The sequence below is a fragment of the Camelina sativa genome, chromosome 11 (assembly GCF_030686135.1).
Source record: "Camelina sativa cultivar CO46 ecotype springtype chromosome 11, ASM3068613v1".
Taxonomy (NCBI): Eukaryota; Viridiplantae; Streptophyta; class Magnoliopsida; order Brassicales; family Brassicaceae; genus Camelina; species Camelina sativa.
The window spans coordinates 44,442,573-44,460,601 of NC_141890.1; the positions used below are offsets into that span (position 1 = coordinate 44,442,573).

The window sequence follows — 18,029 nt, forward strand, 5'->3', positions numbered from 1 at the left end:
TTTTACACCATGTTGTTTCTCAATATATATACTCATTAACAAATAAAGAAATATCGTATTTGTATGTTCTTCATCAAGTAAACTGTAAAGTTAATTCAAACTAGTTATGGGGTTATTTTTAAACTAATTAACCTTAAAATAGAAAACAAACATGTTTTGTAAAGAGAACAAATACAACTCCAGCTCTTCACCGTTTAGGGTAAAAAAGTTCACATTTGTAGATAAGAAAGAAACATCTTTAAATTATTAAAATTGCATATTATTGAAGTGTAATTAAGTAGGAATGTCATTTTACGTAAATCTTTTTGTGTGTGACAATGACAATGTCTCTCTCCTTTCGTGTGCTTGTGGTGAATATTTTTGGCCAAGTATTTTAGAATTACTTGTGGCATAATCTCGGGATTTTATCTTGGTTTTTATTGTACTAATAAATTGTCGAGTTAGTGTTTATCGTGTAAATCGATAAATGTCTCCATAATGTATGTCGAAGTAAAGTTCACATCATGATGAAGAACTAAAACAAGTTAAACGTACTATTTTCAATTTCGATTACACGGATAAGATTGGTAGTGTGAGAAATCGGCAATAAATTCATGTCATTTCAAATTAATTTCATAATCTTATTCTGTCTATAGCAGTTATAGTTTCTTTGAAAATTTATTGGGATGAAAATTAGCTCCAACTAATAATCTTGAATGTGACATTAGGTGAGTTAGGTGTATGTATGTAACTGCTTGCTTACTAGCCATAGACTTAATAGTTCCGCTGCATTTTATCTTCTCACCTATTAACTAACCTCCAAATGATAAGCTAAATCCAATACTTGGATAATACAATATCTTTATAAGATTCGAGATATCACCATAGATCATCAAGATATCGTAATTCATATCATATGTATGATGGAAAAGATGTTTAGAGAATAAATGTTTAGGTTTTTGATTTATTTGTCACAGTCTCTATCAGAGATTATATGATGTTTTCAAAGAAGTTGCTTCTATATGAAGAGATAGTCGATTTAAGATATGTTTTATTTCCATAATTATTGAAGAAAAATATGTTATGTCAAATTTGTTGTATATTTTTTTTTTGAATTCGATCACATTCTTTCCTTATTTTTTTTATACGAATTACTCGATCATTCTTGATTTAAACTTGATAACTAGCATGTACTAAATGATCTCTTCTCCATCTATAATCAATCTATATGTATACATTATACGTATAACTAACTTCATACATATAAAAATTTTGACACTTAAAAAACGTTTCTTTAATCTTTCGTGTTTATATAATCCAATTTGTTTTTGTAACTTAAACATTGAAATCGAGTTACATAATTTTTCTATTTTTTTTTTAATATGATAAATTAATAATGATAACAACATGTTTTTTTATTTAGTACGATGGTGCACGGAAAGATACAAAGAACGTGATGCAGGTAATCAAAAACCCAGGAAAATGCGTCGCGGAAAACGAAAAAGTCCACTAATGGGGAAGAAGAATGTACAGTACGATCTTTAAACCATAAATACTCCATCCAATCATAAATTAAAGTATAATCATATTCGTGGGACCCATTAAACCCACACGACACAAACACAGACATAATTTACATTTTTTATTTTATTTTATTTTCCATACTATAGATTATTTTTTGTTTTAGTATTAGTATATGAGTATTTCTATTTCTTAGCAAAATATTTGTTATCCGATATCTGAAACTACTAAGAGGTATATATTTAACTTTGAAATTTTGAGTGACTTGTGTTAAATTTACAAATCTTTTATTATTATGAGTTTTTAAAAATTTATTAAAATCTATTGTATTGAATTGATGATTTAAAATCTATTTTAAAATTTACTGTTATAGAATTGATGATTTAAAATTTTATTTTAAAATCTACTATTATTTAAATTTGTGGATTTGGATTAACGGGTGTATTTAATCTAATATTTCAAGTGATTTGAGTTTTCATGATATTTTAACTGATTTTGAAAATTTCAGGGAAGTTAATATGATTTATTGTAAAATTCTTTCAAATCTTACCTAAAACTATGAGATTTAGATTTATGTATTTTTAACTAAATTTTTTTTCTCAAATCTTCCAGAATTCCTAAAAATCATTAAAATCTAAATCCACCAACTGATTTGAATAACAATAGATTTTAAGATAGATTTTTAAATCATTAGTTCAATAACAATAGATTTCAGGAGACTTTTTAAAATCTATGAGAATAATATAAGATTTGTAAATTTTTCGCAAATCACTAAGTTGTCAAGTTAAATACACTCCCCTTAATGTTTTTTAGGAATTCGGGAGGTTTTAAGAATATTTATTTAGTTAAAAATACAAAAATCTAAATCTCATGGTTTTAGGTAAGATATGAATGAATTTTACAATAAATCATATCAATTTTCCTAAAATCATCAAAATCATTCAAAATCTCATAAAAACTTAAATAACTTTAAATATTAGATTGACTAGTATTTTTTTTATTCTTTCTTTCTATACATTTCTTTCACAATACTACAATATGTTCGGTTAATGGTCAAAACTTAGTAAATATTTACTTCTTTTTTTTGTATATAAAAGACATAAAACAAAATACAAAATTTCTCTGACTAATACACAGTAATTTTTTGTATATTATTTTTCGGACACAGATATAATTTTTTTTTTCAAAACAAACAACATCAAAAATTATCACATAAATAAATCTTTTTTAGATGTAAAAAAAAAAAATCTTCTTTCATTTAATATGCGTGGATGATATTGAAAAAATATAACAATCAAAATCTTAGTGAGAATTTAATTTAAAAGGAAAGAGTAACTGTCATTTTAATTAAAATAAAATAAAAAAGAAAAAGAAAAAAGAAAAAGAAGCTTTCCGTTTCAATTTTTAACTATAAAAGCAGACGTTGTTTACATTTGTAAAAAAAAAGTTCAAAAAAAAAAAAACATTTGAATCTTGCTTTTCTCCTTCACCTTTTTTTATTTTACACATCATCATCACACAACATTTAAACATTAAAAATAATAAAAAAAAGCTTAATTTTGTTGTTGTTGCTTGTTTGTAATCGTTTGCTTGAACTAGAACCTCTCTCTCTCTCTCTTTCTCACTCTCTCTCTCTCTCTCTCTCTTTCTCACTCTCTCTCTCTCTCTCTCTCTTTGGATTCTTTTCTCTGTAATCAAAGCAAACCCAAATCCTCTGCACCAATTTTGTTTTTCTTCTCTTCCTTAAGAGTAACCGTGTCCCTCTGTAACAAATGCACCACTTTTTTCTATGATCCTTCACATCTGCACTGGTAAAGTTCGATTCTCCTTTTCTTTTTCTTTTCTCTCTGGATCTTAAGCAGGTTTGATTTTATTTTTATTTTTAATTCTAGGGATTTGTTTGTTGTTGTTGTTGTTGTTGAGAAAGTCTTCTTTGGGGGTTTTTGGTTACTGAGGAAGAAGAAGACGAAATAGTTGAAAATTAAACAACGAAATTTAGGGGGAAAAAAAAAAGGAGTAAAAAAAAAGAAATGTTTATTATTCAAACGGCGTTTTCTAAACTTTTGCACGACTCCCCAAGTTTCATTTTCTTTTCCTTTTCCCTGGATTCTACTAAATTTTCCCGAGAAAATAATTAGCATTTTTGGCTTAAAGTTTTTGAGAAATTTTGTAGTCGAAATTAAACTCTGAGCTTCATTGATATTATCTCGTTGAGGTATTTTTCTTAATTTATATGAATGAATCAATCCATTTAGTATTTGTTCAAAGAGAGTTTTTTTGATAGTCAACGTTTCCTATGAGAGCAAAATGAGTTGTTGTCCTCCTCTTCCTCTGACAATATTGTGCTACTACTACTACTACTATATTAAACTATTCCTTAATCTCTCTCTCTGATCCATTATTATTATTTTTTTTGGCAGAGGCGAGCTTGAGGCATTAAGAGGGGGGGGGGGGGGGGATTGATTGATTTGATACATTATTTAGACAAATGGAAGGAGAATCATTTGGTTTAATCGTTGGGATCTCACTTGGTTTGGTGATTGGTGTTGTCTTAGCTGTTTCATCTTTGTTCTGCTTTAGGTACCATAGAAAAAAGTCTCAGATTGTGAATAGTGGTGGCTCTAGCAGAAGTGCTACCATTCCCATCAGAGAGAATGGATCTGATTCTTGTGTTATCATGTCTGATTCCACCATTGGTCCTGATTCTCCTGTTAAATCTTCTTCCAAGAATGCTGGCAGGTCTCTTTGGCTTGATGGTTTTAGTAAAAAGAGTAGTTTCATCTCTGCTTCTGGCATTTTGGAGTATTCTTACAGGTTTTTGCTCTCCTTCCTTCCTTCCTTCCTCTCTCTGACTTACAATTCTCTGGATCATAGATAGTTTCCTGATAGTTACTTTGGTCATTAGGAGGGGAATGCTGAGATCTATATCATGTTTTAGAGTGTATAGTTGGATTTGGTATTGTGAATATCCAAATTGTTACGCTTTTTTTTTTTTTTTTTTTTTTTTTTTTTTTTTGAGGATATGATAGATTCTTGCATTTCTTGGTTTTGATACCAATTTTAACATATGTTCTTTGGTGGCTACTGATTCAGGGATTTGCAGAAAGCAACCTGTAACTTTACAACTTTGATAGGCCAAGGAGCATTTGGACCTGTCTATAAAGCTCAAATGTCCACCGGTGAGACTGTTGCTGTGAAAGTTCTAGCCACTGATTCTAAACAGGGTGAAAAAGAGTTTCAGACAGAGGTAAGATCTATCTATGCGATCTTGCTGATGATTCTGTATGATACTCATTTCCATAGAACAACTAGTTTTGAATAAAACATGACGCATTTGTAAAATATAACATCAGGCAGACACATGATTTCCATAAGTTGTCATCTGCTTCACTTACTTGCTAAACTCATTCACTTGCCTACTCTTTTCAGGTTATGTTACTCGGAAGGTTGCATCACCGTAATTTAGTGAACTTGGTTGGCTATTGCGCTGAAAAAGGACAGCACATGCTTATATACGTTTACATGAGTAAAGGAAGCTTGGCTTCTCACTTGTACAGTAAGCAACAATCTATTTCTACATACTATAACAATCTGCTAGGCATTAAATGAATTGTCAATCCAATGTTTAACTAGTTTGTAGCATATCATTTTTATTAAATTGATGGTTCAGACTCCTCCCTCCAATTGATGAGCCATAAAGATTTGAGACACACTAAAATGCTTTATTTGATACAGGCGATAAACATGAACCGCCGAGCTGGGATTTGAGAGTATATATTGCTTTAGACGTAGCACGCGGTCTAGAGTATCTTCATGATGGGGTAAGCTACTTGCTAAAACCATCCACCATTTGAATGCATCTCTTGGAAAACACAACTTCAAAATTCATGTCATATTCATTTTTTTCCAGGCCGTTCCTCCTGTAATCCACAGAGATATTAAGTCTTCCAACATATTGTTGGATCAATCCATGAGAGCTCGGGTACATATATCTTCTTTCGTCCTTGAGATCTCAGTTTATTTAACCACCTCAAGTTTCTCATTGGTGTATTGTCTCTTACTACAGGTTGCAGACTTTGGACTATCTAGAGAAGAAATGGTAGACAAACATGCTGCTAACAACATCCGAGGAACATTTGGTTATCTCGACCCAGAGTACATTTCCATAAGAACGTTCACCAAGAAAAGTGATGTTTATGGCTTTGGGGTTTTGCTATTCGAACTTATAGCTGGAAGAAACCCTCAACAAGGTCTAATGGAATTGGTTGAGCTGGTAATATTACATAAAACTAAAAACCATCTCAAAATCCTCCAATCTTTATGTATAAAGTCCCAAAACTTTGTGTTTGTTGATGAACAGGCGGCTATGAATGCAGAGGAAAAAGTCGGGTGGGAAGAGATAGTGGATTCAAGACTAGACGGGAGATTTGATTTGCAAGAAGTGAATGAAGTTGCTGCTTTTGCATACAAATGCATCTCTCGTGCACCTAGAAAACGTCCCAACATGAGGGACATTGTTCAGGTCTTGACTCGTGTCATTAAAGTGAGACATTGCAGAAAACGACAGAAGAGTTCTCCACGGCCTCCTCCTCCTCCTCCTCCTCCTCCGGTGGTGGATGAGTCAGAAGGTGAGCTTACCGCAAACGGATCATTACGGTCGGAAACTCACCGGAGGGATAATTCCGTGGACAGTAGTATAGCTGAAGACTTGTGATTTTTTATAAAAACAAGAAAAAGAAGTATCAATTTTTTTATATATAATTATAATTAACTTTTAAAATGTGATTTCTTTCTAATTTTCGTTTACTTTTGGATTTTTTTAGACGTTAGGAGAAATGATTATAATGATGTAGGTTGTCAATATCTTTTTTTCTTTTTGTGAATTAAACAAATATATATATTCTTTTGTTATTCACTGTTGAAACGACGAGTTCTATGTTTTCTAAAATATATAAACTCAAGGCCCAATAAAAATAGCCCAGCCCATTAATTACGCCTGTCTAAACGTTGTCGTTTTAATTCGTTATCCAAGTTTTTATCGTCATCGGTGGAACGGATAGGACGAAGAAGAAGAAACAACAGTTTAGCCACTTTAGCCAGTGGGAAGTTGCAGAGCGAGAATTAAAATGGCAACCATGTCTGCTCTTCAGAGCTCTTTCAATTCTCTTTCTCTATCTCCCAGCTCTTCCTTCCTTGGTCAGCGTCTAATTTCTCCAACCTCCCTCTCCGTCGCTTCTCCGGTAACTTTTAAAATTTTCGAATTCTGATTCTAATCTTTCGAATTAGGTTTTCCTTATCTCTTTCAAGCTTTTGTATTATGTAGTTCACTTGTGTGTGTTGTAGATTAGGTTCATTTGTTCGCTTTTGATATCCAAAACCCATTTCAGCAAATATCTCAGTAACGAGTGAAAATTTTGATAAAATTGAATCTGTGTTGCTCGTTTTTAAAGTTACTGAGGTATAAAATTTTGTGCATTGTCTATCTTGTAGTGTTACTATTGAATTGAGATGAAGTTTATGAGCAGTTAAATGTCAAGAGCTTCTTATGCTCTTCAATCTATGGGTGCATTTTACTAGTAGTAGCTAGTACCTTGTTGTTGTTGTTATATACTCTTATGAACGAACGAAATGTGTTTCTTGATTACCCTGCTAATCGTTTTTGTACTCGTTGTAGGTCAAGCCTACCGAGAACCCTTGTCTTGTTCTTGCAAAGGTTAGTCTGCAGAAACAGTTTTCTTTTTGAGATTTGGAAGATGAGTTGTTTGTTCAAATGATTTTATGTGTGGTTGTTGCCTTACAGCTCAAGCGCTGGGAACGAAAAGAATGCAAACCAAACAGTCTTCCGATTCTACACAAAATGCATGTCAAGTTTGGAGATACGGTCAAAGTTATATCTGGACGTGACAAGGGTAAAGTTGGAGAGGTTACTAAGATCTTCACTCACAACAGCACCGTAGTGATCAAAGATGTGAACCTTAAAACAAAACACATGAAGAGCCGAGAAGAGGGAGAACCTGGTCAAATTGTCAAGGTTAGTCCACTCAAAATTACTTGTAATTTCCAAGATAGAAAATAGAAATCATGTTTCTAAATGAATTATGATTTCCAGATAGAAGCACCTATCCACAGCTCAAATGTGATGTTGTATTCAAAAGAAAAGGAAGTAGTAAGCCGGGTGGGTCACAAGGTCCTTGAAGATGGACAGAAGGTAAGATATCTGATCAAAACAGGGGAGGTTATCGACACCATTGAGAAGTGGAAGCAACTTAAGGAGGCAAAGGATAAAGAAACCACCCAAGTTGCAGTGGCCGCATCTTAGTTATCTCACTTCTTTTTTCTTCGTTGCACTTTTGATATATAGACTAATAGACCTATGCATTTTGATGGATATATTGAATCCCTGTTATGGTAAAATATAAAATTTCTACCCTATAAACACCGTTTTGCTTCACTGAGTAAAGCTTGAAGTACTTTATTCAAAAGATATGATCTTTAAGATTATTTTTCAAAATGAGTGTAACAACCAAGCTTTTACAGGGAGCAACTAATAGATTAGCAATTAAAATGGCTAAACCATGGTCTTGAAGCCTTGAGAAATCAACTCACTTTTGGGTTTCGGTACCTTCTTCTTCTTCTTCTTTGTAGTGGGCTTCCACTTCACCTAGAATACAAGTAGATAAATGAGTAGTCCGAATATGACAATCAAATACATAAACATGAATACTGGTACATGATTGACCTTAAGGTACATAAAAATTGCATAACAACAGATGAGAGGTACTGAAATGACTCTACCAACTGGTAAGAGTTTAAAACTCAGGGCTACAGCTGAGAAAAAGGCTATAGTATTTAATTCCCATAGTAGCACAGGCTTTAATATGAGGTTACCCGGAGGTTTTCCTTGTTTGTTTTCATCTTCCGGCTGGACTGCTGTCTGATAATTAGCTGTGATATACGACTCCGAAAACATGCCACTCCCGTAGAGCAATATTCATAAAACGTGACAGGTTGCCTTAGGAAAATAGAGGTTGTCTCAACTGTGGAATTTTCTCTATATCTCAGTTCATGTGACTGTGTGAGGTCCATTGGCTTGGAAGACATCAAGGGCTGTCATGCCACTCTTGTTCATGATGTTCCGGTTCAGTGACATGCATTTCAACAATTGTTTTACTGCCTGCATTATGCATATACACATGTTTTCACGACATGGCTTAACGGTAATTATCACACAAATATAAAACACCTTAACAACAATTACGGATCAACAACTAGCTAGGATAAAGTTTCATGTTAAAGAAGGGTAAGACCGTAAGAGCATGCCTGGTGGCTGTTCTTGTATGCTGCTAGGTGCAAGGCTGTGTTGCGTCTGTTCAGGACGCAAGCCTCGGTGGACAAAGCATCATCGTCGCGTATTCTTTGCATCCACCCTCTAGGAACCTTGAGCTCTTCGTAACTATCGTTCATAACCATGATCTGTAAAGCAGTTTCTCCATTTACATTATGCTCTCGGGACATATTAAACTCTTTAAGAAGATCGACGTCACCTCTTTTTTGCCACAAGATGCAATGGTGTCATACTTGTCGTCTATTTACATTTAGTATATAGTTTTGAGGGGTTAGGGTTAATATTTTGAGCTTAGGTCTTAGAATTTAATTAATTTATATATAGAAAATGCGTATTTTTTTAAATGGACAACATTAAATGTTACTTTTTAAAAACTGATATAGGAAAAGGGATATTTTTGAAAATCCCCCAAATTTTAATTAAAAAAAAAGATATGAGATAATATGTATATTGCTTAGTATTTTAAATTTAACAATAAAAATAATCAGTAAGAAAATCGGTTAATATCCACAAAAATTTTGGAAAACCAAAAATATCCTAAATATTAATCTTGTATATGTCATAATTTCATAAGTAATATTTTTGATAATTTTCATCAATAAAACAAAAATTCATTCCTACAAACTCATTTTTTCTATTTTTTTCAGGTTTCTCATATTACTACATGCATTAAAATCTTTAAAATAAAACATGTAAAACTATACTAATACACATCATGTACTGAAATTTTTTCTTTTTAAGTTCATTATCCTTTCAAGGTTTTGTGTCCTTACTTACAATAAAAAATTTATATTACAACGATAAATTCAATTTATATCCGACTAAAATTATGTTAAATAACTTATGTTATTCTTTTTAACTTTGTTTTTTATTATTTATTGATTAATATACATGCTTAATTAATTTATTTTTTGCTTACTCATGTCAAATTTTATTAAGAACATATGTATAATATAATTAGCATACAATGAAAAATATATTGATTTTGTTAGTTTTCCTTTTTGATTTAGAAAATTAAAATTTTAAAATATAAACATTTATAATTCTGTAAATATAGTTCTACTACGTTTATAAAAAAAAAGAATTTTTTTTACATGTGCCAACATCTAATTAATATATTTGACATGTGTCATAATCTTGTTAATGAGTATTTTTTTTGTAAATATAGTCCTACTAAGTTTATTAAAAAAAAGAAATTTTTTGACATATGTCAACATCTAATCGATATATTTGACATGTGTCACAATATTGTTAATGAGTAACTTTGACATCAACCTTTATATAATAAGATATATATATTGATCGTCATCCAATGTTCCTAAAGGGATGAGACTTGCGGGCCGATCAGACTAGTTGAACCAGAACATATACATGCAATTTTATTAATTCAAAAGATTTTCATCAACAAAACGAAAACATATTTATTCGAAAGAGAAAATCATTAAGAGTACGTGATGATTTCCAACATGAGTGCACGTTACAAAACTAAGGATACGTTTATAACAAGCATAATTTTATAGGGAACAAACTAACGCTTCAAATTGGCTACACCATGGTCTTGATGAAGTCCTGAGAAATCAGCTCACTTTTGGGGTTTGACACCTTCTTCTGCGTAGTCCGTTTCCACCTCACATAGAATACTAGTAAATACACGAGGAATCCGAAGAGGATCATTAGATATAGGATGATGAGTAACGATGTATCATACATCCTGTAGATCGTAATTGCATAAGAACAGATGAGAGGCCCCGTTATAAACATATACCATCGAGTATATGCTCTACCAACTGGTAAGAGTATAAATGTCAACACAATAGATGCGATAAAGGCTATCGTATTGAATCCCCATAGTAGTAGAACGTCTAATAGGATGTCATTCCCAGTTTTGCTGCTGTCTTTATCTTTCTTATCAGATACAGCCTCATAAGTAGCTGTGATTATCAAAGCTGTTATTACTAGTAGAGCATTTCGTGATCCGTCTGACACCTGACTCCTGTAACGTACTAGTTTTGTTTTGCAATATTCCCCAAAAGTGACTGGTCTTCTCAGGAACTCAGACATTTTCTCAACATTGTTTAGAGAGTCTCTAGTCTTACCACCCGACTTTTTTATAATTTTTTCTGTACGTTTTTCTAGGTGAGATCCATTGGCTTGTAAGACATCAAGGGCCGTCATGTTAACATTGTTCTGGATGTTCCGGTTCAGTGGCATGCATCTTAACAACTGTTTAATTACCTGTGTATAATACAATATATAGAAAAATTTCACAGCTATTATTAGTCAAACAACTCAAAGATAAAATGATTCAAAAAGAATGACTAGTGTTGGTCTTTGGAATAAGCCAAATAAGCAGTTGTTTACGATTTCTTTGAAACATAAAACTATTCTTTAAATGTTTGTGGTCTGGTGTGTAGTGTGTACATTTCGTTCAATTCATATTTATTTAATTATTTTAATACAAATAGTCTCTTGTATGTGTTTTCGTATTTAAGATGTATTTTTTTTTGTGTGGTCAACTGTATTTCTTTTTAAAATTACACAGAGTTACAATGCTTACAGGTTTTATAAAGCAATTTTAACAATTTTTTTAATATTAGTTGTTTTTCAGAAAGCGAGATATATGTATTTGTCTATTATATTATTTTCTATATATTTATAAAGAATATAATTAAATTATATACTATTATCATAAACTTATAAATATATATTTATATTGATGATAAACTATTAATTTTTTATTATTAAATATAATAGTTTTATTTTTAGTAAAGACCTGTAAACGTTTGGACCGGCCCTTAGAGAACAGCTTGTGAATTTGAAAGAGTTTCACTCTACAAATTAAAGATGTTAAAAATGTCTAAAATGAGTTTGTTAGGATAGATCGAATCCGCTACAATTTAAGGTCTAACAGTGTTTTAAGGTCTATTTGTGATAGTACTCTGTACGTGGACGTGGTTATATTGGACCACATCTCAAATAGTTAGGATAGTAATTAATTATTAGCTTAAAGAGATTACGGATCAACCACTTAAACACCTTAAAGAATGATTACAGACGATGAAACAAAAGTTCAAAGAAATTGAATGAGCGACTTTAAAAGAAAAAAAATGGAAAGTACATACCTTTCTATTGTTCTCGTATGCCGCTAGGTGCAAAGCAGTGTTGCCTTTACGATCGCGTCTGTTCAGAACGTGGTTCTCGGTAAATGCACCGTCACTATTGCGCCGTTTCTGCATCCACCCTGTGAGAACTTTGAGCTCTTCGTATCTATTGTGTATAACCGTGATGTGCAAAGCAGTTTCTCCATTTAAATTCACATCTTTAATGCTTTCAGGACATGCTATAAGAAAATCTGTTAGAAGTTCGACATCACCGTCCTTTGCCACAAGATGCAACGGTGTCATACCTGTCGTCGTATAAGATGCAAAACAAAAAGTTCTCTCATCAAATAACTCTATATTATATGTTATTTTAAAGTATATTTTGTTAAAGATTTTGAAACTTATATCAAAAGAAAAAACAAGATTCTGAAACAGGTACATTACCTCCTTTTCCACGAATACGAACAAGACTTGGATCAAACTTGGCTAGCTCTCGTGCTAACTCGACTTGGTGGTTCTCGACAGCGAGATGCAACGGACTACACCCATCTCCATTTAGCTTCTTTGCGAATGATGGCTTAAGAATCATCAGTTCCATTGCCAAATCGATCTTCCCAGCAGAAGAAGCTGCATGGAGAGGTGTGTGGATGAAAGGTAAAACGTCGACGTTGTGAAGAATGTTTGGCTCCGCTTGAATAAGAGAGTATAATTCACCAACACTACCCGATTGAGTAGCCAAAAGCAATCTTGATTCCATACTTAACAAAGAAAGAAAAATAATTTTAAGGACCAAGAAAGTAAGTAGTGTCTTTAATTTAACTTATGGGGAGCATACTTATATAGTATTTTTCATTTTTGAGTAGTGAGTCTATTGACTTAATTAGCACCAATGAAATTGGTCATTCGAGATGTTGCCAAAAAACTGGAAAGAAAGAAACTCAAAGGCAGCTTCTTACCTATTTCAGAATAAGTAAATCAACGCTAGGAGGCGCCTAAATAACTTAAATGTTGTCTTGGACTATTATATAATGTAGAAGGATTTCTTTGCCATAGTGGCCAGTATATGCCATTAAATTTTTAAAAAGTTTTTTGGTAAGCCCCGATTAAAATTTGCAATTTAGATTGAAAATAGACCCCAAAAAGACTTTTAAAAAAGTCAACTTACATGTAATAAAATAAAATATTTAAACACAGTACACTTTCTTAACTAATTTTTTTTTGGGAAAATTAGAAATAAATGATCTTTTAAAAAAGTTTGTACATCTATATTAAAAAAAAAATCTTTTATTTCCAATTTTCCTAAAATCTTATACATTAATTATTCTTTATTCTTTTTTAGTCTCTATACCTTTTCAAACTATACCAGATTTTCTAATTTTTCAGGGAATATATTATTTTTTCTTTAGTTTTCCCTACGTTTCTGAAATCAATATATAGTCGTACTCACTGGTAAGTTGTTTGAAGTTTTTTTTTCTTCCCTAATAATTTCATTTGTTCTACTATTTCTGTAGAAAATATTAATCATTATTGGCTACAATATTAGATACACGACAATTTAGAATTTGTAAAAGACAAGAGTAATTTTTTTTCTTTTCTCAAATGAAATATATATTGATTAAGATGGATCATTACATAGAGAGTTCATTAGCTAAATAGGCTTCAATACAGAATCAGTGAGAGTCTATACAATCAAATTTTGCTAGAGCATGAGCTACACTATTGCATTCTCTCTTGATATAATTAAATGAAACTTTTTGTAATTTGGATGACCAAAGATGGATATCTCGAATGAGGTTTGTTAGAGCAACATTTTGCGTTTGCTGTTAACCAATTTAATCAAAACTTCACAGTTTTCTTCGAAAATCAGTGAATGATAACCCCTGATCCAAACCTGCTGAATCGCTGCTAAAAGTCCTTTAGTTTCCGCTTCTAAAGGAGATCCTACTGAACTTAATTAGTCTTGTTGCTCCCCACACAAGTGCTTCTCCTCGATTGTTCCTGAGAATCCATCCACTTGATGCCTGTTGTGTATGATAATCAAAACTTGCATCGAAATTGCATTTAATAGCTGGATATGTCGGAGGTAGCCAGGTAATATTGTTCATTCTTGGGATTGGTCGTGATGTCTCTAAGTTTTGAAAACTTCGAATCCATTCCGTAGTGTTTGACTTTGCCTGCAGAACTGTTTTGGTTGCACTCTCACGGTAGTTATTAAAAACTTGATTGTTTCTAGCTTTCCAAATACACCAAAGTAAAATAAATGGAAGAAGGGAATCAAATTTATTAGTAGCTTGAGACGAAAAGGTTATCATTTGAGATATTGTTTCTTCCGCATTCAATGGTAGTTGGTTAATGTTCAAAGCAGAACTGTTGGATAGTCTCCACGCCATTTGAGCAAAAGGACATAAGAACAGAGCATGCTCTATAGATTCCTCTGTTTGCCGACATCTTGAACATAAAGGATCAATGTTCATTCCCCGTCTTCGGAGTCTTGTTGTGGTTGGTATGGCTTGTGACACTACACTCCAGAGGAAATGTTTAATCTTTGGTAATAATCGCAGTTTCCAGACTTTGTTCTTTAGTTCCATTGATCCTTATGGTATATCCAAAGTGATAAACCAATACTCGGATTTGACAGAGTAGACACCTGATCGAGTATAGCCCCATATTAGTTTGTCCGGATGTTCTTCTTGAGAAAGATATACTTTTTGAATTATCTCCTGTTCAGATTCTCGGACCGAGGTAGATAGTTTATGATTGTCCCAAGTCCGAGTATTTCCTGTTTTAGAGATTAGATGATGCAAAAGTGTAGTAGATTGTGGTGGCATTATATCTACTAATCTAGGCGGATGTGTATCAATGAAGTTATCCATTCCTAGACGTATAGTTCGACCATCACCTACAATGTATTGCATTCCTTTCTTAAGAAGATCTAACCCTATTAAGATAGAAGACCAGTCGTACGATTGATTCTTTCTTGATCTAGCATCCAGGATGTTTTCATCCCTATAATAACAGTGCTTCATAACTCTAGCAAAAAGAGAGGTTGGATAATGAATAAGTCTCCATCCTTGCTTGGCCAAGAGGGCGTCATTGAACTTTGCTAAATCCCTAAAGCCCAAACCCCCTTCTGATTTCGGACTCTGTAATTTTTTCCAAGAAATCCATTGAATACCACGTTGGTTTGAACCTCTATTCCACCAATATTGCATTAGGAGAGTTTCTATTTCAGATGTAATTCCCAGGGGGAGTTTAAAACAAGACATGGCATTGATAGAGCCACTAAATTTAGCATTATTTCCTTACCTGCCAGAGATAATTTCTTTGTTGTCCAACCAGATGTACGTTATTTGACTATATCAATGATATATTCAAACATTTCCTTCTTCTTACGTCCAAATTGTTCAGGGAGTCCAAGATATTTTTCTCCTCCTCCATGGTTAGGAATGTCAAGGATTTCCTTTAGTCGGTTTTGAGTGTTCCCAAAGACTCTGCTCCAAAATGTAATTATCGATTTGGAAGTATTTATCTTTTGTCCAGAATAATATTCATAGATATCAAAGATATCCTTTAACACTTGACAATTTTTCCTATCAGCCTTACAGAAAAATAGGCAATCATCTGCAAATTGTAGGTGAGTGATGCTTGGTGCACCATTTCCTATGCGGATTCCTTGTAGCTCGCCATCTTATGTACTGGAGGTCATTAAATGACTAAGGATGTTTGAACAGAGGATAAATAGATAAGGTGATAGGGGATCACCTAGACAAGAATAATTATTTTTATTTTTTTACGGCGAGTAATGATTGAGATTATTTACAAGAAAGAAGAAAACGAACTAAATTATGAGTAAGCGTAGGATTATGTGGAAAAATAAAAAAAAATATGAGTAAGCGTAGAATATGTCATATAATCAAGACGTTATATGATACTAGCTATATCTATTTTCTTTCTTTCGGTAAAGTATTTAATTGTAGATAATAATAAGATTTCAAGACAATTTACGATTAAAAGCTTTGTCGATTTTCTCTCCTTTTCTTTTTTGAAACGATTGGTTCACGGATCGATCAGATATATAAACCAATAATTCTAATCACCAACATGTACATATAAGATCAATACATGTAATTTTAGCAAGTCTTATTTTCCACTAATAGCCAATGTGAGATTCACTATCCTTTTTTTTCTTTCCTGGTACCTTTCTCAGCACTGGATAATCCAGCTGCCAATTGGCGACTTCTCACCTATTGTTCGGGCCAAAACTGACTAATCCTAAGAGCATGGCCATTGCACATACTCAATTGATTGTCTCTGTTTTTTAGTAATACTAAAAATAATACAAATTTCTTCACATTCTTGTTTTTAATTTTTGTCCTCCCATTAGTCATCTTTGGATGTATATTTTTTTATTATTAAAAATGTGTTTAAAGCATATTTTATAATGTTATAAATGTTTGTTATATAATGTATGCAATATTTAAGAAAATAAAACTAGTAGTAGAATACATTTATTAAAAAAAACAAATATATTACATTAAAAAAACTTTAAAACATATATTACAATCTCAAAAAAACCACAAACTTAAAACTGAATACAATAATTAAAAAAAACATAGAATGATAGAAACATATGAAAGCATTATAAATAACATAATTAGCATCTGTCTAATATTGAGTTGTGCCAAATTTTTGCTAGATATGTTCAACCAAATCAGCTTTAAGCCGTCGATATTGCGTTGTATCACGAACTTGATTCCAAGCACCCATCACATTGCCGAGATTGTTAATCTTATATGTAGAATATGATAAATCGACATGTGAAGTCCCGTTTCCTTCTCCTCCATGGAATTCTGCTACATTGTACAGACTGTATCCATCTCGTTCATCTTCTACTATCATATTGTGCAATATGATACATGCTCGCATTATCTTTCCTATTTTTGCCTTGTCCAAAAAAAGTGCAGGATTTTTAACAATCGCAAAACGAGCTTGCAAGACTCCAAAAGCAAGTTCAGCATCTTTTCAGGCAGCTTCTTGACATGTTCCAAATAATGATGCTTTTGGGTCTTGTGGAAGTGTAATTGATTGGATTAATGTTACCCATTTCGGATATATACCATCAGTGAGGTAGTAAGCCATATTGTAATTTCGTCCATTGACAAAGTAATCTACTCTCAGAGCTCGACCTTCTAAGATGTCATTAAAAACTGGTGAACGGTCAAGAACATTGATATTATGTAAAGTACCTGGAGGACCAAAAAATGCATATCAAATCCAGAGATCTTGCGACGCCAAATCCAGAGATCTTGTGACTATTGAAGCTTCGTCTTAAAAAGAACCTTTAAAGCCACAATGTGATTGCTCTGTTTCAAGTATGCATATAAGAAGAAAGACATCAAATCAACAGCATCTCCGACAAATCTTTCTGTGAATAACTCAAAAACAATAACATTGATTGTAAAAAGAGACACACACTAACCCGCTTCTCTCGTGCTTTATAAACATGGCCATACTTTCCTCTACTAAGAGGCCTCCCAACATCGAAATCGCTTGTAGTCCATCTCTTTTGTGCAGCCTTTAATGCCTCCGGACACAATAATCACAAAGATACAATCCAATTCCACTCTCAGAAAACAATTTAACAATCATAAGAAAATCTTTCTTGTACCACATATCGCAAATTGTAACCAAGTTTAAACGATACAACAATATTTATGAAATATCAAACAACCCAATCGAGAATCCCAAACACAAAAGATACAACCCATTCGAGAATCCCAAACACAAACCCAATCGAAGACTTGCGTCGAATTGATTTAGAAGACGACGAGGCGAGATCTCTTTCTCCATTGTATTCATCAACCGATCTCGATGAATACAAAGCAGGAAGAAGAAGACGACGAGGCGAGAGCTATTGTTTATGGAAACCGATCAAAACTTCGATGTTTGGATTTTGTGTTTCTCTCGTTTTGATTTTGTCGAGAGAGAAGAAAACGAAGAAAAAAATTTTTTTTTAAAAAAAAAGCAAAACTTAACCAATAAAAAACTGACACCTATCGGATCTATGTGGATCTAAAACGATC

General features: G+C 32.6%; 4 protein-coding genes and 1 pseudogene across 4 annotated transcripts; 2 read left to right on the forward strand and 3 right to left on the reverse strand.

The window, feature by feature from the left end:
- The first annotated feature begins 3,027 nt into the window (after positions 1-3,027).
- LOC104725984 (calcium/calmodulin-regulated receptor-like kinase 1) lies at positions 3,028-6,411 on the forward strand. Its single transcript, XM_087471899.1, has 8 exons — positions 3,028-3,311; positions 3,921-4,314; positions 4,594-4,747; positions 4,930-5,056; positions 5,236-5,321; positions 5,411-5,482; positions 5,567-5,773; positions 5,861-6,411. Exons 2-8 carry the CDS (start codon positions 3,989-3,991, stop codon positions 6,212-6,214), a joined length of 1,326 nt encoding a protein of 441 aa, XP_087328025.1. The 5' UTR covers positions 3,028-3,311; positions 3,921-3,988; the 3' UTR covers positions 6,215-6,411.
- A 69-nt stretch (positions 6,412-6,480) lies between these two features.
- Positions 6,481-7,936, forward strand: LOC104725985 (large ribosomal subunit protein uL24c). Its single transcript, XM_010444736.3, has 4 exons — positions 6,481-6,740; positions 7,175-7,213; positions 7,301-7,531; positions 7,610-7,936. Exons 1-4 carry the CDS (start codon positions 6,627-6,629, stop codon positions 7,817-7,819), a joined length of 594 nt encoding a protein of 197 aa, XP_010443038.2. The 5' UTR covers positions 6,481-6,626; the 3' UTR covers positions 7,820-7,936.
- A 132-nt stretch (positions 7,937-8,068) lies between these two features.
- Positions 8,069-9,076, reverse strand: LOC147935440 (ankyrin repeat-containing protein BDA1 pseudogene; annotated as a pseudogene).
- A 1,122-nt stretch (positions 9,077-10,198) lies between these two features.
- On the reverse strand, positions 10,199-12,940 carry LOC104728889 (ankyrin repeat-containing protein BDA1-like). Its single transcript, XM_087475894.1, has 3 exons — positions 12,391-12,940; positions 11,968-12,251; positions 10,199-11,080 (listed from the first exon to the last, which is right to left on the reverse strand). The coding sequence occupies exons 1-3, from the start codon at positions 12,701-12,703 to the stop codon at positions 10,391-10,393; spliced, it is 1,287 nt and encodes a 428-aa protein (XP_087332020.1). The 5' UTR covers positions 12,704-12,940; the 3' UTR covers positions 10,199-10,390.
- A 3,698-nt stretch (positions 12,941-16,638) lies between these two features.
- LOC147935441 (uncharacterized) lies at positions 16,639-17,796 on the reverse strand. The gene is made up of 3 exons (XM_087472983.1): positions 17,736-17,796; positions 17,064-17,192; positions 16,639-16,964 (listed from the first exon to the last, which is right to left on the reverse strand). The coding sequence occupies exons 1-3, from the start codon at positions 17,794-17,796 to the stop codon at positions 16,639-16,641; spliced, it is 516 nt and encodes a 171-aa protein (XP_087329109.1).
- Between the last annotated feature and the right edge of the window lie 233 nt (positions 17,797-18,029).

Excerpts from the sequence above, each read along its gene's own strand:
- LOC104725984 (XM_087471899.1), top strand. The coding sequence starts at position 3,989 with ATGGAAGGAGAATCATTTGGTTTAATCGTTGGGATCTCACTTGGTTTG. Across the intron at positions 4,315-4,593 it reads ATTTTGGAGTATTCTTACAG|GGATTTGCAGAAAGCAACCT; the intron begins GTTTTTGCTCTC and ends CTACTGATTCAG. Across the intron at positions 5,057-5,235 it reads CTTGGCTTCTCACTTGTACA|GCGATAAACATGAACCGCCG; the intron begins GTAAGCAACAAT and ends TATTTGATACAG.
- LOC104725985 (XM_010444736.3), top strand. The coding sequence starts at position 6,627 with ATGGCAACCATGTCTGCTCTTCAGAGCTCTTTCAATTCTCTTTCTCTA. Across the intron at positions 7,214-7,300 it reads CTTGTCTTGTTCTTGCAAAG|CTCAAGCGCTGGGAACGAAA; the intron begins GTTAGTCTGCAG and ends GTTGCCTTACAG. Across the intron at positions 7,532-7,609 it reads AACCTGGTCAAATTGTCAAG|ATAGAAGCACCTATCCACAG; the intron begins GTTAGTCCACTC and ends TATGATTTCCAG.
- LOC104728889 (XM_087475894.1), bottom strand. The coding sequence starts at position 12,703 with ATGGAATCAAGATTGCTTTTGGCTACTCAATCGGGTAGTGTTGGTGAA. Across the intron at positions 12,252-12,390 it reads TCGTATTCGTGGAAAAGGAG|GTATGACACCGTTGCATCTT; the intron begins GTAATGTACCTG and ends ATACGACGACAG. Across the intron at positions 11,081-11,967 it reads CATACGAGAACAATAGAAAG|GTAATTAAACAGTTGTTAAG; the intron begins GTATGTACTTTC and ends TATTATACACAG.
- LOC147935441 (XM_087472983.1), bottom strand. The coding sequence starts at position 17,796 with ATGGAGAAAGAGATCTCGCCTCGTCGTCTTCTAAATCAATTCGACGCA. Across the intron at positions 17,193-17,735 it reads CGACGCAAGTCTTCGATTGG|GTACTTTACATAATATCAAT; the intron begins GTTTGTGTTTGG and ends TTGGTCCTCCAG. Across the intron at positions 16,965-17,063 it reads GGCTTACTACCTCACTGATG|ATGCTGAACTTGCTTTTGGA; the intron begins GTATATATCCGA and ends CTGCCTGAAAAG.